We start from the raw sequence: 18,558 nt of genomic DNA, 5'->3' as shown, positions 1-18,558 counted from the left end.
TCCTAATACTTTTACTATAATAAAATTAATTTTGCCCGTTGTTATATATTATGTTCAAAAATTATATTATCTCTTTTTTCACATTATACGATGTTTCCTTATATAAATTCATTATCATATTATTAGATGTTTTTTACATAAATTCATTAGTATCATATAAATTAAGGTACGACTAAAATAGCGTGTGCGAATTCACTATAATAACGTGAAACTAATATAGCTCCCTCCTTCCAATAATGATCGATGTATATCAATTTTTCACAGTTCTCAAAATGGTAACAATTTTAACCAAGACCAAGGAGAGAATTGAAGACAGCTCATTATCGGTCGCATGCATTCAGACGAAGCCGGAACAATGCAGTCATTGGTGAAAAGACAATCTATCGCAGAAAACGGAAAAAACTCATGCAGTTATATGTAGAATACGAAGATCATTTGTGGAAAAGCAAAAAAAGTGGTCTTACAATTTTGGACGGAGTATACTTTTCCTTATACATTAGCATAATGTCCCTGAGTTGCAGCAGGATTTTATTAAAAAATATCATTAACATTTTATTAAAATAGAGTAATAAAAATAGTTTGATATATAGGTATTGGTTATTTTTCCTTTCAAAAAATAGGAGATAGGAGTTTGTGATGTGGTAGGCAGTACATTCACCACCACTAATAAAGTTTAGGTCTAGACTAATATCCAAAGACGAAGACGCACAAGGCTTTCTTGAAGCTCTCTAGCATCTTAAACACAGAAGAAACATCGATCCACATAAATTTTTCAAACATACAAAACTTTTTGCCTCTCAAAAATAAGCCAGCTACAGCTTCGCTCTTTAGAAGAATTAATTAGTGTAGGGCAGAGGATTATCTACAGAGGGAAATAAGTGGATCGACCGTTGACCAACCAGAAACTGCAAAACATGTTCTAGACTTCCAAGTCCTATCTTTTCATTTGGTAGGTCGATTCCATGTCGTCTCTGATGTGAGGCTGCTCCCGTAGTACACCTGCTTTGTAGATTCATCCATGTATGCCTGAGATATGGAAAGGTCAGTGACTCGGCGCTTCCACTTCAAAAAAATGGAACATAAATAACGGTAACAAAGGCACAATATACTGGAGTGAAAAATGCAAACACGATTGCGTTTTCAAGTGTGTATTTGCATATTTGAATTGTCATTAGAACAGACAAAAAAAAAGGCATATCTTGCAAGTTGTACTGCGGAATTTTTCTTTTATCTAGATGTATCTAGTGATAAGAAAAGATGGTAAAAAAATTTATGACCTGCCATCCAGAAGGGAGACCTTTCGAGAGTTCAGCAAGATCAGGTTGTCCTCTATGCAGATCAGTGACGCTCACTGGTGCAGGAATAGGCTCACTCTTTGCCTCCTTTTTTGCTTCCGCTCTCCTGCGCTTCACACGATCACGCCTGCAGAAAAGATTAAAGCTCAAGTCAAGTCAAGAACCTGCAATACGCAACAGATGAAACCCACGTGCCTCAAAATATGGTGGCTGGATTCCCAGCCTGTTAACAGCTCCCAATTGTACTATAGCATTTTATTGTAGAAAATTTAAACTTGCCATATTAAACGGAGCAGTTCAGGGGCGTGCGCACACAGACATAAAGCACATGTAATCTTAATTGTAAATTGGGGGCATGGTTCCCAAATAAATTTGTAGTAAATTAACATTGGGGGAACAACAATTCCACAAAGTAGTTGTGTAATCTCATTCAGTTGCCACCGACAGCAAAGTTCCAAGGTCTACCCACAACAGGCTGGTTAATTTCTATTGCCTGTAATAAATGGAATACCAAACTAAGCCTATTTTTCAAAATCACAGCCCAGGCTCTAGTACACGCCAAAGAGGATTCTTATAACAAAAACATACCTTACATTCATAATTTTTTCACATGCAATCAGAAGTCTGAAGCAATCCCTTAAAAGAATTTCCAAAGTAAATATATTATCCCTATTCTAAGGAAATTTAATACTCCCTTGGTGAAACATGTTTTGGATGACAGTCTTCAAAATGCAACTTTGACCATCAAATTTTATTGCAAAATCTTTGAAAAACGAAAAAAATAATATTTTTGGCAAAAATTCACTTATTTTTAATTAGTTGAAATTTGAAAGATACTGATGTCCAATGTTTTTAAAGTTTGACTTAGTTAAACATGTCCAACACTGACATGTTCTAATGACAAGAGAACATATATGGTCAAGTTCCAAGAACCAGCTGAAAGTTTAATTGGGCATTTCTTAGATGGTTTTGGATTATTCCAACAAAACACTCCTCATTGAATCCGACAAACTCCCCAAAAACCAACTATTCCAAAGCAGTTCAGTTTTTTGTCAGTCCTCGAACTACCTATCACTGATAGGCTGTTAGAAACCAGCGAACGGTTTGTGCGGCAGTGGTTTGGCCGCAGGAATCAGACATGACGGCTGTGTTTTTTTGGCCACATTATTCCTCAGCTTTTGCGCGCATGCTTCATGAATTGATTGATAAATGGTGCACTTTTTGCAAAATATTTCTAAAGTAGGTTTGTAACTTTGTAGTAGTTAATTCCATTGTTTATACCATGAAATAGCTATCACAAAAATCAGATAATCTTTCATCTTCATCTAACAAAAGAATGCAGCGGACCTCTACCTATTTATCTATTTCCTAATCTAATTACATTGAATTGTTATACCTCCATTTCCTTAATTATCATATGTTTCCTAGCTGATGAGTTGGCACCCGAGCTATAAAGGCTGCCTAGAGTGCATTCTTCCACAACAACCAGGCACCAGGTATACAGATTAAAGAAAATGTTCATGCATCAGTTTTAGATAGTACTACACTGACGCATCCAAACCCTTCTAAAAAATAGAATGTGATAATGAACACAACAACAAGCACCTAGAATATATTAAGCTAGTTTATATTTCAAAAGGACGAATGATTCTCTTATAGAACATATTGACAGATGAGATATGGTGATATGGCATACAGAAGATAAAATAAAATAACCATGACAGCAGCCAGAAAAAATGTGGTAGATGTTAACTGGTAAATTAGTGCACTGATCAATCATATCACAATGGGAACATACCAGTCACCGCCAAGGGGAACAAAATTAGCGTTTTCTTGAGCTTCTCCACTGGCTATCTGTTGCTTGCGCCACTCCTGAAACAAAATGAACAGAAATGAATTGGCAACTTTAAATATGTTTCACTTATGTGTGGTCAGGAGAAAGAGAAGTATACATCAATATCCTTTTGACGCTTTCTTTCTAATGCATCTAAAGCACTTTCAGGCTCTTCATCCTCCTCATCACGAAGCTCCTCCTTGGCAGCTTTCCACTATTATAAGAAAAACACAAACAGTCGTTTTAGTAAAGTGAAATCATGGAGGAATAATTATGTGAACATCAATACTCACCTCATGCCTTACCATGTAAACAGATTGATCTGCCTTTAAACTACGAAATTATGAAAATGAAACAAAAAAATCAGGAAACAATGTAAAATGTTTTTCAGGGTCTTTTTCAGCATAACCTCTATTGCACAAAAGGAAATAAACAAGTTTAAGCTCTCCAGTTCTGAAAGAGGCAGCTGAGGATTTGAAATACTATCTCCATCAGGTATATGGTATATACACAAACAGATCTGATGCTTGCAAACATTTAGAGGTTCATCATAGAGAGCTACCTTATCCACCAGACTTGAAACCTTCTTGTTAGATCTCAGTGATGCAGCAACAGCTCGCTTCTTGCTACGAATGACTGCAAGACACAGCAGAATGTAAAACAATGTTTTCCATATTGGAACGATAAAACAAGGCAATTTAATAAAGTGCTTTTATGAGGAATAACAGAATTACCTTTACTATTATTGGTGGTACTTGTAGAAGCCTGTGTAGAACTCCCCTGTATGGATGTTGTTCCTGATGCAGATGTTGTTCCCACAAGTTGGCTCAAAGATGCAATCTTTGCCTCCTTGGATATGATATTATCAGTCTCCTTGGGCTGCAAACTATTATTTGCTGGAGCAAGGTTGGAAGAGCTTGTTCTGTTATCTAATACACTGCTAGAAGTGGCAGAGACTGATGCAGCATAGTATTCAGAAGGCTCAGCTGCTACTCCAGTAGCAGCCGTAGTGACCGAAGGATAGCTATAGTAAGAAACAGGTACTGGAGCAACAGATGTGGCATCAACAGGAATAGACACACCACTTGCAGATACTGGTGCATAGTAACCATTCTGCTGTGCTTGAACGACATGGGACTCACTTGTTTGCATGTAATAGCTGGCATTTGTACCTTCTGTACCTGCAGCAACATAGTACTCCATTCCAGGAACTGTATAACCCAAGTTTGCTTGGCCTACATAGGACTGTGGGATTGTTTCAGTTGAGATATACTGCACAGCAGGCTCAGGTTCTTCAGGAGGAGGCGGAGGAGTTGGTTCATTCTCAGGTGGTGGAGGTGGAATCCATTCATCTTCTGGTGGTGGTGGAGGAGGAGGAATGTCGCTGTCCTCTGGGGGTGCAGCTGAAACTTCTGGTGATAATGAAGTTGCTGACTGCACTTGCTCTGATGGAGGATGTTCCTTACTAGGAATGGAACTAGAGTGCTCTTCAATATTTTCATCATCAACTTCCATTTCCACATCCATATCTTCATCATCCAATTCAATATTTGATGGTACTGCTGCAGTATCGATTTCTTCTGATTTCTGACAAGATGTTGGAAATGGCTCCTCGGTCTTAACATTTGCATCCATCATAGCACCAGCGCACACCTCAGATTTCAAATCCTCGCCTTTGGAAGGTAGTGTTGCTTCAGCTTCATTAGGTGTTTTCTGTTCCATGTCTGTTGCCTCTGGATGTCTAGGTCCAGTGGTAGAGTAACTAGCTTCTAATTTGGAAACTGAATATTCTAGCTGCTTAAGGTGTACCTCAGCATGCAACCACAATGGAAGCAAAGAAGATCCATAAGATGAAAGTGCATGGCAGTCTGATATTCGTATCTCAATCTCTCTTTTTACCAATTCAAAATTGTAAATGGAACCATGCAGCCTACAATAAAACAAGCATGACAAAAGTTTAGTTAATACAGTTTAAGGTGTGGAATGATGCTTGAAAAAGGATGTAAATGCCGAACAATGACAGCAATCACCTTTCTAGTTGTTTTAATCTTTGCAGCAAATCCTCACCATATCTTGAAAGCTGCAAAGGATCAATGTCTGTCGACTCATGACTAGTGACAGATCCAGCATAAGCATAAGCATCATGAGCCGGCTGTCCTGTTCCCAGCGTAGCATAAGCTACTGAACCATCTAGTACAGACATATCACTTGGATAAGCTTCCACAGCATTGTGGGTAAGGGCATGTGCTTGCACTTCCATGGAGTAGTCTACATGAGTAGGAGCAGATGCAGAAGTGATGCTGTCAGCTGCAATTTCTGAAGCTAACCCGTTAGGAATCTCCCAAGAAGTTTCTCCAGTAACTGTATTCCAATAGTAACACCGATTGCTCTGTTCATGCATTACAGTTTTCCAATTCCCACCAATGTCACCAACAATTTGCATCCCAGATGAATCAGGAATAGCTTGACTTGCTGTTGCAATCCCATCTTCCAAAGTTGGCTTCAGGGCAACAACATTTTTTTCAGAAATATTTCCAGTTAATTTTGTTTCATCAGCTTCAGTTAACTCTTGTTGGGCACTAGCAGAACTAGCTAGATCACTTTGTGCATTGCCTTCATCCCCAGCTGAGTCACCATGTTCATGAGTAATCTGAAATAAACATCGGTACCATTAGGCCAAGTGTGCTCAAACTCTTCAATCATAAAGTCGCCTCTAAGAAAGAGATATAGTTGACCAAAATGTTACAAGATAGCATCGCATGAGTCCTTCCTAGTGTAAATTACTGAGAATAGTCCAAAGGACTGTTTGGTATGGCCCCAACTGAACTCTTGCAGAAAATAGAGTTTGTAAACTAAAAGTAACTGTATCATCTAATTTTAGTCTCAAATGTTGAACAAAATGTCTCGCCCCTCCCTCATCTAAACCAACTCCAACTCTGAAGCCCCCATTTTTTTCGCTTATAGGCCAAATTTTGAATTTTAAAACATAAATTTGGAGTTGATTTTGGGTTTTTTCATTTAGTTTATTTTCCGGCCTTTGCTTTTAGATCACTAAGAACACGTATATAAAAATTTTACCCACAAATTATCTCTTAATCATTAATAAGCCATGCTTAATATAAGCAAAAACATGAGGCTGTAAGTAGGCATAAGCAAAACCTTCCCCCACAAAAGCTAGCTTAATAGAGTTTTAGCTTATAAGTAGGCATAAGCTAATTTGAGGCTTTATATAGTACTCCCTCCGTCCCACAATATAAGTTTTAGTGCTGGGCAAGGGTATTAAGAATGTTGGTGGAATTAAATGGGGGAAGGTTGTGATTGGTTGAGAAGAGAATCGGTGGAAAACTTTAGTGGTGGAAGTTTGTGATTGGATGAGAAGAGAACATAGGTGCAAAAATTGTTATATTTTGGGACAGATTTTGAATGCTAGAAGTTGTTATATTTTGAAATGGATGGAGTACAAAACTAGCATATGGTTCAAGTTCAAGAATCCACAAGATGAAGCCAAACCTGTAGATAGACCCAAAAAAGGAATAGAGAGAGGACAAATGAAAGCTAGAATTACCTTAGCACCTGCATCTGCAGGATTACCCTCCATTTCATCATTGGGTTGATCTGCTGCTTCCTCGTCCTCTTCATCATCACTATATTGCCCAAGCAACGCAAGAGGATTCTCCTTCTTATCTGAAAATAACAGTGAATCAGTAAAATTATAATAGATTGGTATGGCAATCTGCATTATTCAAGTATATATGAAGATACACAGTAGTCAGGTATAAGTATAATAAAAGTCAAACAAGTGGTGAAATTTGGTTTAAATCATGTAACATGTGGTGTATCAGCCTGGCTATAGAACCAGGTTAGGAGATGAATTATAGAGAAAGAGACATACGAACCGAGGAGGCAACAATCACATTCTGATCCGCACGCTTAGAGGCTGCCAAAAGAGAAATTACCCATAGGCATTAACTCAATTTTGACAGTAGCAGCCCGATCTGAAGAAATTACCCAATGTTCCTTGCAGGCCAGAACCCTACATGTGCCTCAACCAGAAATGTGGAGAATATATATGCTTGTACAAAAATTCCAAATTTCCACCATATTTAGGTTCCATAGGCATGTCTTCTTTACAAATCCCTTGGAAGGAAACTGATGAAACCCACCTGAAGAAGATGGTGAAGTGGGAACCCCAGTTTGTTGGTCATGGTTTTCCCCTCGCTCTCCCTCTTTCGAAGGTGTCTCCCCTGCAAAATAAAGTACCAGCAGTCAGCTTTTCATCAAAAATATATACCCCAAATATATCAGGATGCTTCTAGGATTCTGCATTTTAGGGTATGTATTGATTGAATATATCTTACATATCTGGTAGCTATACTGTTACAAACATGTATTGCTATCCTTGCCACCCCTTTCGACATCAAAAAAGTAGGAAAAGTATCCAAGAATTACACCTCTATTATATATTAGTGGATTTAGTTCACATATCAAACTTCATCCCCTGAACCCAATCTAAACTTTAATTTGTTCTCGCAGCAATATGTCGTTTTTTCCCCCTACCATGTGACATGCTGATTTGATTGGCACAATACAAATAACATCCATCTTCACCACCAAATCATTTCATTGCCCAAACCATCATCGCAACCCAACCCATTTTTTTAAGGCAACTACAACAGAAGCACTGTTTTAAGTTATATTTATGCATTTATGCGCAAGTTTTTATTGAGTATTTGACTTGGAATGAAAATCGTCAGTTTTAATCATTTATACATGAGTTTTTCTCTTCTGATAATGTTCCGTTGTAGATTCGCAGTAGAGGAGGGCAGCTTAGAAGTTGTGCTGGACATATTTATTTCCAAATGTGGAGAACATGTGTGCCCTTTGGTGCTAGACTACCTTATTTGCTAACACTTATGGTAATTGATTAGATAATGCAGCTAAGAGCCTAAGAGTAACATTAATACTGCAACACGGCCAACAGACCAGTAATTGTCAATAGGCACTTGACCTTTTGTTTCAACTACATCCTCGTTTTAAACCTATCATTTGTTGCTTCGAGATTATACTCGGTTTGCCAAAACCCATCCACACGAATCAGAAAACTCTCATGTTGAACGGGCAATTAGCTTCGCAGTTCGGGGATGGACGTATTCATTCATGCACCGCGCACTAACCTCAGTACCGCCCGAACGAATCGACTTCAATTGAAAAGCGCGGTACGAATCGTAGGCCAGGAACTAGTTACGAATCGCACCTGCGATTCGATCAGAGGAGACCAAATCCGCCCAGATCGAGAGGCCCAAAACCAAACCCTGGGGGAACCAGCGATGAGGACGTCATCATCACTCACCGGGGGAGGGATCGCGGAAGAGGTCGAGCTTCACCCTGCGGCCGCCCGCGGACGCCATGGCCGCCAGGCGGCGCTCCTTCCTCCTCCCCATCGCGCGCGCCGGCCAAGTAGGGGGGGGCGAGCGAGCCTTCTTCTCCTCTCCTAGGGTTAGGGTTTCCGACTGCTACGAGCCGAGGTGGGTGGCGGCGGCCTGGTGTGGGGGGAGGGGGGGGGGGGTTCGAAAGGAGAGGAGAGGGAAGCGAAGCGAATCTCACGCATGCAAACCCATATGCCAAGCCTCCCGCACTTCCTCGCCCACCCGCGTCCGCCAGCCTCCCATCCCCGCGTCCGCCCGTCTCTGCTTTGCGCCACCACGTCGCGCTCTCGCCGCAGCGTGTCACATGTCTCCACCGTCTTCGTGCTCAGATGCGCCTCACGTACTAGCACGTAACTGGTACCATATGATACTACTAGTGTGATACCAGTTGGTATCATTTGGTATCATAGCGTCGCGCGAAAAGGGAAGCTCAAAAAAGATGTAGGTATCACATGGTACATGATGGTACCAAAGCGGTACCATATAGTTCTAAGTGGTATCATATGATGTCAGAATGTATCAACAGGTATCAATAAGTATTGATAGGTATCGCTTGATTCCCATATTAAAACCTAGATGATACCGATTAGTATCAACATATGTCAGATGATACCAAAAGATGCTAAAAAGTATCAATAGGTGTCAATCCACTAGGTCCTAAGTGGTATCACATGGTATCAACATGTATCACATGATATCATAAGGTATCACTAAATAGTATCAACATGTATCATATGTAATAAGTGGTATCACATGATACCATTTAGTATCAACAGGTATCATATCTAATGAGTGTAGTGCTAGTTTATCGATTCATGGCGCGTCGTCGCAGGTGTCACTTATCGGGCTGCTCGAGGTGAAGGGGACGGCGTACACGCACGGCGACGAGGTGAAGCAGGATGAGCACGACACGCTGGTGTCGGAGAACACCATCACCGTGTACCACGACCACTACATCACGTACCACATGGACCTCGACGTCGACGGCATGAACAACTCCTTCGTCAAGAGCACCGTCACCGCCATCCGCGACATCGACTGTGACACGCTGAGGAGGAGCTACTGGACGGTACGCGAGGTGGCAGAGAGGGAGGCGGACGGAAAGGTAGACCTCGGTGCTAGTGGACCACCGACCGACCTGGTGTTCGTCAAACTAGGTAAGAAGACGAGGATGGGGAACGAAGTCGGGTATCAGATCGTCCCGGCCAGTGCAACGGCGGCGTCCGTGCTGGACGACGACAACTTCCCGCAGAGGCGCACCACCTACTGCAAGAAGCAGGTGCAGGTGACGCCGAACAACAGGTCAGAGAAGTGGGCGTCGAGGCTGTACGCCGACCAGAGCACTGGCGATGATGGGCTCGCCGCGTGGAGCGAGCGGAATAGGGCGATTAGTTTGTGCGAGGAGATGTGGCAGAGGCGGGGGATTATTTTAATTATCCCGTCGGACGGGATTCCGTCCGCTAGCTTTTCCGATATATATTATACAATCTCTCCCCTCCTCTCTCGGTCGCCACTGAAAGTGCATCGAGTCCCTAAACGAAGTTTTGGATGATTAATGACAATGTTAGCCAAGCATGGATGCACTAATGAGTTGTGATTGTAGAAGTTAAGGGATCATTTTGATTGAGGGATTACGCGACTTACTTGATGCTTGTGTGACCCGGAGCGACGGTTCTTTGAAAACGAAAGGGCTCGAAGAAGATTTTATTTTTCGTTTTGAGTCGTAGGAACTCCGTACTATTAAGAGGGGTCACCAGAAGCTCAGTATGCATCCAAGAGTAGTTAAGGTTGAGTCTAAATCGAGCGGAGGATCGCTGCTGGTTTTCACAAGCAGCAGCGACCGGACGGTCCGGGCTCCTGGCCGGATAGTCCGGTGGTAGGACGGTCCGGACCTTGGTCCGGCCCCTGCTCGGAGTAAGTGAGTTAAGTGTCGTCCGAACGGTCCGCCCCCCTAGCTGGACAGTCCGGTTAGGTATCTTTTCCAATGGCTAAGTGACGTCTGCTAGCCTATATAAGGCCCCCTTGAGATCTAGCCGTTGGTGAGGCTTTCTGTTCGAATTCTCTGGTTGCTAGGGCAAGTTTAGCACCTCTCAAGCCTCCCCACTAACCCAAAACACTTCCTAGAGAGTTTAATCGCTGGATTATGTCTTAGAGAGAGTGTTTAGCTTAATGAGTGATAGAGTGTTCGTTCTTGGGTGTTGATGGATGCATGCGGAGTCAAGGTGACCTATTACTCTTGGAGATTAATCTCCTAGATGGATAGACGTCGTCCGCGAGGCTCCGATTCTTGTGGATCACCCGGGAGCAAGTTATGAAAGTTGGTGCCTAACCTCCGCAAGGAAATAGGTAAGATTGATAGTGGATTCTTGTGCTTCTTCATAGATGGCTGCAGGGTAGAGCGGATTGCAACCTAGGGCTAGGCAAACTGCATTGATCTTGACCTTGGTGGTCGATTGAAGGGGTTGCTAGTTCTTAGGTGTGAATCCGGAGACCCGTTTTGACCTTGTGGGAGGAAGCCAAGAGAGGGAAAGGATCGAGAGAGATCCCGCTCGTAGGAGCGCCTCAACGGAGAGTAGGATCAAAAGATCCGAACTTTGGGATAAATCTCTTGTGTCTTTCTTCTTGTGATTTCTGTATTCTGTTTGTTCCTGCGATCTTTCTGCTTTTATATTCTGCACACGATCACATCATGTTCCCAGGAACTTCACCGAAAAAGGTGACTATCAAGTCTGCATTTTTCACTGACCCGACGGTTCGGTGTTCTAACCAGAATGGTCCGGCCAGAGCTCTCGGCCCAACCCGAGAGTGCCAACCGGACGGTCCGGCCATAGGCCCGGACGGTCCAACCCCTTACTTACTAACCGCTACGATTTGAAAGAATTTTCAGGACACCTATTCACCCCCCTCTAGGTTGTCTCCCTGGGACTTCAGCCACCTCTCTGCATTCTCTGGCTACACTGTCCCCGTCGTTGCACGGTGGCACCTCGCCGCCACCCGCTGCCGCGCATGGGCGTCGTTATGCCAACCTCCGTGGCTCCACCCTTTGGCCATCGCGTCTGGCCTCCACGACTCACGACTCTGTGACTCTCCCGTGGGGTCCCAGTCAGGGTCAGGCCATTCTTGTCCGGCCCAACCTCATCGTCAATCCTTGCTGAAAGCCAATTTATGACTAACTCTGCGGGTAACTGAAGGTTGAACATAAGGTTGAAGCTTGAGGTAGACCTAATGTAACATCCCGAGTTTTCCCTAAGACAAGAAATTCAATGTCTAAATTGGAATAAAATAAATTGGGTTGTTTAGCCAAGAGTTAATTGAGTAAAAGAAATTATTTAACTAATTCGACCGAAGGGTCACGAATGCATATTTTCATGTTCGTCATGTCAAATTGGACTAACTGGACGTATAATTGAAATTTCAGAAAAAAAACAATCTTAAATTTTGATAAATAAAAGTTGTTCAAAGTTTAATCTAAAGTTGGCAACATGTTCACGTCGTTTTTCCTTTTTTAGCTGTAGGACTTGGTTCGTGGGCCAAAAGGCTGCTTCGCATGCCTCGGGCCTGGCCCAAGTTGGGCTAGCCGCCCCTGTCCCCTCCCCGGCAGCACCCCTCCACCTCTCCTCTCTTCATACGAATCCTAAATCCGTATAAGACTCTATATCTAATCTATTCTTTTTTTTATCCCTTCCTTTTTTATAGGGACCGGGTTATTAGATCAATTTGGAATCCATCTCTAATTCTCCACTGTGCCACGCAGCTGCCGGGCGTCGCCTCTACCGAGTGTTACCATTAGCCGCTGCTTGAGCCATGTGTCGTCACTGCTGCAACGTGCCCACTAGCTGGCTGAGCTACTGCCGTTAGCCGTCGTAGATCGCCACTGTCATAACCGCTGCTATGCGAACCTAGCAAAAGCTAGTCCTAGATCGTTTTGGCTGCTTAAGTTTCGCATGAGTCGTTAACGAGTTATCAGTGTGAATTCTCTATTTTATAAGCGTAAGTTGATTGTTCATTAAAGCCTTTTACCTAGTCGTTATGTTTTGTTTTTAACGAGTCGTTACTCCTGTTACTAACCATGTCATTGTTTCTAATGCACATTTTACAACTTGTGTTCCAATGCAGTTTCGCGGTGTGAATCTGGAATTTGTGGTCGTGTGAAATCAGGTTTCCTTCTATGTTTTTCCATTCCAGCCATTAATGGGTTCATCGTGCAAATCTGCGATTCATACGTTGAGCCGTTAGTGAGTCGTCAGTTCATGATAAGTTTTTGTTTTCCCGTCTGTTTCTCTGTTTAGTTCTAGTTGTCGTTAAAAAGTCATTAACTCGTTTTTTCCATTGACACACAAGTAATATGGTGACATGGAGAAAAGTGAGAGGAGGAAAAAAATTATTACTATGCATGACATCAGCTTAGAATCGACTCTTAGCATCTATGAAGAAAATTTTATCGTATAAGATAAATTTAAACGAAACAAAGATAATAATTCTATTATTAATAATGAAGAAATCATATATGACCCTATGTTTGTATGTGTTTTTATAAATAAGTTTACATTGCTGATATAGACAAAAAAGAGTTAATATTAGACTCTATCTTTAAATATGTCTTAAGACTACCAAATTTTATCCTGTCCCAAACTCCCTCGTAAATTGAACATGTTAGTTTGCCCTCAATAATAATGTTAGGAGAACTTCTCCAAAATCAATAAGCTGTAGCTAGCATACATGGCATCATTTTAGCATCTCATGTGGCACTAGTGCAAACTGCGGCTTTTGGTATAGGATTCTGATTCTGCCAAGTCCTGTCGTTGAACAACCACCCCAATCACTTTCTAGTGTTGTACTACCATTTAGTCACGTGTTGCAGTAATTAAATAGATCGTGTAGATGTTCTACTAACTAAAAGGACTATTCAACTTTTGCCGTTTAATTTTAGCTGGCGACTTTCGCTAGGCATGTATAAATGTTGCCCTTCCGTTTCCTCTATGAGGATATATTCTTATGGGATTTGTTTAGCCATAATTTGTAACATATGGAGAACATGATGAGTTGAAATCGACTTGTACCTAATTGAAAACCATCCCTCTCAAGAGGCAAAGAGGTAAAATTTGAGATGATTTCCCCCAAAGCGGAAAGATATGTGTGGAGTAGTTAAGGGTGCGTTTGGTTGGTGGTCAAGGTGGGATGGGATATGTTTATCCATATTTTTAGGGATATGGTGATTCAGTTTTATGTTTGGTTAGATGGATGGGATGATCCAATTTTTTTGTTTGGTTGGATGGATGATAGATAGGATAGACATATTGAATTACTAATAAATAATAATATAAATTAATCATCATATTTTTATCGTAATTAATATAAATATCAATTAAATATATCTATCATCATTAATCAATACTAATTTAAACTTGGTAATTACTAATTAATGTCAAAACAAGCTAATTATCACTAAATAATCACTAATGATCATGGTTCATGAAGGTGGATGAGCTAATCCGGCCAATTTGACCGGATACACCCATCCAGCATCTTCGTAGAATATTCTCTTTCTGGGCCACCATATCCAGTTTCGCTCACAAACCAAACGCATAAAAAAACTTGGATGGCCATCTCCCATCCAGGCATATCCCACCAACCAAACACACTCTAAACTGACCACTAAAGTGATGTGTATGTAAAACCTTAATTAATAAAACCCTAATTAATAGATGGCTCTAGGAATATTCACAAGATGGGAGAGAAAAAAAGAAAGAAAAAGTTTAATAATTACCGTCATTTTCACAACGATATGATATTCAAAAATTTATGTTTGAATATAACGTTCTATTACAATATACACAAAAAGTAAATAACTGTTAGTTTTGTTAAATTATTTTTTAAGACCCATCTATACATGTTGCATTAGTGTCTTCAAACTAGATATTTTAAAGAGTTGTTAATAATTAAAATTTTAAAATTTTGGTTATAACCTTATCCAAAATGACATAAGTTATGATTGAATGGAGTAATGGCCCGTCTTCATTGTCTTAATTCCTAACAGTTGCAAGTGAATTGGGATATATTCTGTGTTCGAATTTAAATCTAGAAATTCATTTATTCTGAAACAGAGGGAAGTAATGCCATAGCATTTGCATAGATGCGTCTGGTTTAAGAGACCATATCAGATCTAGTTAAATTTGTTAACCTGATCCTAGCGGGGCCAGCACGAGCCAACTGGTACATCCAGTTTAACAGATATTAAAGTTAAAAAGAAAAGATTATGATGTTTCTTAATAAGCAAAAAAATGTATTGGAGTATGATGATCGATGCAGATAAAATTTAACGAATTTTGAGAAATAAGTAATTGATAAGACAAATAGTATTATGAATAATACTAAAAATATTTATATTTTGTCATAAAATTTAAATTGTGAAAACATTACTTTTGGAATGGATGAAGTATCTACCTAGGTTGGTGGGACCCTCTTCAGCAGTAGACGTGGCCCCAAAGGGCACGTAAACCCAGTTCGGCAGCCGATAAGATATCTTTTAACTCTCTCATCTTCCACGTGCACGTTTTTCAAACTGCTAAACGGTGTATTTTTTAAAAAAATTTCTATAGAAAAGTTGCTTCAAAAAATCATATTAGTCTATTTTATATTTTTTTAATAATTATAAGTCACCTTATTTTTCTCTGGCCATAGATAGGAGAACAGCTCAGGGTCGGTTGTTTGATTCCGCGGGAAAAACCGACCAGTATATATTATCAAATGAAAAATATAAAACTTATATAATATAAATCAACTATAAATTTAAAATTAAGCTTATTAACCAGAAGTTAGAAGTTGAAGCTGTCAGCCGTCAGTCGTCCATCGTCGTGGTGGCACTTCACATGTGTCGCGTTTGATTGATGATCGCCAGCTGGCATCCAGAAGGACACCGTACCAAACAAAATCTAGTGAACCCTTTTCTTTCTCACTTTTAAAAAGGTCAGCCTTTTCCGTTTTCTCATTCATGAGGTGTTTAGCAGGTGAAATGAAAATTTTTTATTCATATTAGATGTTTGTTCTGATATTAGAAGGAGTTTTTGGACACGAATGAAAAAACTAATTTCACGGCTGGCCATGAGACGAATCTTTTGAGACTAATTTAATCCATCATTAGCGCATGTTGGTTACTGTAGTATTTATGGCTAATCACGTACTAATTAGACTTAAAGATTCGTCCCACGATTTCTCACATAACTGTACAATTAGTTTTTTCGTTTTGTCTATGTTTAATACTCTATTTAAGTATCTGGAGATTCGATATGATATTTTTAGGTGAAAATTTTTGGAACTAAACAGCCCCTTAATCAATGAATCAAAATTCAAAACATCGTCGGGAATATATTGGCACCCCTATGAGAAATTTTCTTTTAAGATGACAATTGTTTTGGTAAAATGTTGAGTACCGTTTCTGCTTTACTCGGCGAGACGACCCCTGTTTAGTTCCAAAAATTTTCATCCAAAAAAATCGTATCGAATCTTTCGACACCTAAATAGAACGTTAAACATAGATAAAATAAAAAATTAATTGTACAGTTATGTGAGAAATCGTGAGATGAATCTTTTGATTCTATTAGTTTATGATTAGCCATAAGTGTTACAGTAACCGACATGCGCTAATGACGGATTAATTAGGCTCAAAAGATTCGTCTCGTGGTTTCTAGGCGAGCTGTGAAATTCTTTTTTCATTAGTGTCCAAAAAATCTCTTTCGACATCCGATCGTGACAAAAAAAATTTTATTACCCTGACTAAACACACACTAGTTTGTCAAAAAAGGATGGCGTGGAGCGAAAGTCATTCCGGCGGCGCACAAGATTTTCCACGGTCGTCTGAAACCATGACCTAAATGCTTTCAAAGTTAACGTAATCAGTGCTTAACTAGCCCTAAAAGCATTCTTAATTATACCACTATTTTCCCCTATATCTTTCATTAAAATAAATTTATTTTGAGTAACAGTTAAATTGGCGTTTATAAAAATATAGAATAAATGCATTAAAAACGGATAAAATTAAGAGTAATTGTATTAGAATTCAAAAAATTAGAAAAATTCTCATTCTTTTTATTGTTTATTAGTATGTACGAGAGGAGAGGAGGGAAAAATAAAATTGTCTTTTGAATTTAGAAAACAAAGTACCAGCCACCTTTTTGGTGTCTACGTCTGCAATGATGGCATTTTAGGCCTTGTTTAGTTTTCAAATTTTTTTTAAAAACATCACATCGAATTTTTAGACACCTAAATAAAGTAGTAAACATAGATGAAAAAAACTAATTGCAGTTATGGAAGAAATCTTAAGACGAATCTTTTGAGCCTAATTAGTTCATGATTAGCCATAAGTGCTACAGTAACTAACATGTGCTAATGACGGATTAATTAGGCTCAAAAGATTCGTCTCGTGGTTTCTAAACTAGCCGTGAAATTCGTTTTTGCATTCATGTCCGAAAAACCCATTCCACCTCCTATTAAACGCTCAATGAATATTTTTACTTAAAAAAAATTTTGGCAAGTAAGCACCGCCTTACTGGTTCGGAAAGGGACTTCCGTCCCGTACAGCTCAAGACGCACGCCATGCGGTCGATCAGATGCTAAGAAATAGAGCATTAAACATAGATAAAACAAAAACTAATCGTACAGTGATGAAATAAATCGTGAGACGAATCTTTTAAGTCTAATTAAGCCATCATTAGCACATGTAGGTTACTGTAGCACTTATGAGTAATGATAGTTTAATTAGACTCAAAAGATTCGTCTCGCGATTTATTCTATAACTGTGCAATTAGCGTTTTGTTTTATCTATATTTAATGCTCTATTTAGATATTTAAAGATTCGATGTTATGTTTGTGCCAAAAAAATTTTAGGATCCTTATCTACTCAAGCACAGGTTAGCATCGCATCGCAATATTGATGCCTCAGTTTTCACGGCTCGGATGGATAAACATGTGTGGTGGCGAAATTGCACATCAAATCCACAGAAAAGGGTACTTGTGATTAAAAATTTCAGATTACAAAATAAGATTGTTTCAAAGTTTTTATATTACAAAAGTATATATATATATAAAAAGCCTAAAGCCTGGTCTGCAAACAAATGCCACATCTCTTAAATGGAAATATCAACAAGTATACAGTTCCATTAAATTACTCTACAATCCTACCTCTATTACAGAATATAAGATATTTTGACTGAGTATCTATATTACCAAATTTCTATATTTAGAGACGAATATATTATTATTCTATACATATGGTACCGATCATTGTAAAAGCAAATGTTTAAGAAGTTATTTAGAATTAAAACTCTAAAAATTCTATATAGGTCTCGTCTTGACCGACAAATCTATTATGAAAATGGAGGAGTTACATACCAGCACTCGTTCAAAGCTACTAAAATTTTGAAAAAATATATCCATATTTTTTTTATTCAGCGTAGCATATCTTTTGCACTAATACAACACCTTCTCTTTTTCTGCCGTGTGAAAATTTTGTAGGCAGCATCAAATTTTGATAGGATGGCAATTCCAACCAACCCTAAAAATATAATCTTAGTTAAAATTATGTTTATGTTTCCATACTACGTTTTCTTCGGGCTTTTCACCATAGTAGTTATTTGTGATAAAACTCGTTCCAACACTGCTGAGCTTTTATCTTTTTATTCTTCTTATATATGGACATGTTCACAAACAGAGTTATCATGGCCATTCTCAAGAATCCTTCTAGAGTTTTGTTTGTAGTGCACACCACTGAGCTTTTATCGTTTTATTCATGTGACAGTTGGGCACGTTGACAACAACGGTATCGTGCCCATCCATAATGGTTACGTATATAAATGTGCTTTGGTTATTTCATTTTTCTCAAACATTTTTAATTTTTAGTTTTAATATTAAACTACCGCTAGAATTATTTTAGAATCTGGACTTTTTGATTGTGCCACGTTACTAGCGTGACCACACCACGCTCCTGTCATATTCGAGTGGTGGTGCG

At 39.5% G+C, this 18,558-nt stretch overlaps 2 protein-coding genes across 5 annotated transcripts; one reads left to right on the top strand and one right to left on the bottom strand.

The window, feature by feature from the left end:
• Positions 1-609: 609 nt before the first annotated feature.
• LOC102704067 (formin-binding protein 4) lies at positions 610-8,639 on the bottom strand. Of its 4 annotated transcripts, XM_015838734.2 has the most exons (11): positions 8,480-8,609; positions 7,293-7,373; positions 7,022-7,066; positions 6,695-6,813; positions 5,160-5,779; positions 3,864-5,059; positions 3,692-3,765; positions 3,248-3,343; positions 3,094-3,167; positions 1,278-1,422; positions 610-1,026 (listed from the first exon to the last, which is right to left on the bottom strand). In XM_015838734.2, exons 1-11 carry the CDS (start codon positions 8,568-8,570, stop codon positions 943-945), a joined length of 2,625 nt encoding a protein of 874 aa, XP_015694220.1. In that variant the 5' UTR covers positions 8,571-8,609; the 3' UTR covers positions 610-942. The 4 variants fall into 4 exon arrangements, with proteins under 4 accessions (XP_015694220.1, XP_006656031.1, XP_006656030.1 ...); XM_006655968.3 differs by having other exon boundaries at positions 611-1,026; positions 7,026-7,373; positions 8,480-8,639; XM_006655967.3 differs by lacking the exon at positions 7,022-7,066 and having other exon boundaries at positions 611-1,026; positions 8,480-8,633.
• A 587-nt stretch (positions 8,640-9,226) lies between these two features.
• Positions 9,227-11,770, top strand: LOC102717810 (primary amine oxidase 1-like). The gene is made up of 4 exons (XM_015838068.1): positions 9,227-9,239; positions 9,332-9,946; positions 11,255-11,307; positions 11,747-11,770. Exons 1-4 carry the CDS (start codon positions 9,227-9,229, stop codon positions 11,768-11,770), a joined length of 705 nt encoding a protein of 234 aa, XP_015693554.1.
• Positions 11,771-18,558: the final 6,788 nt, after the last annotated feature.

This window comes from Oryza brachyantha, chromosome 6 (assembly GCF_000231095.2).
Source record: "Oryza brachyantha chromosome 6, ObraRS2, whole genome shotgun sequence".
Lineage (NCBI taxonomy): Eukaryota > Viridiplantae > Streptophyta > Magnoliopsida > Poales > Poaceae > Oryza > Oryza brachyantha.
This window is presented reverse-complemented; position numbering and strand designations above follow the sequence as displayed.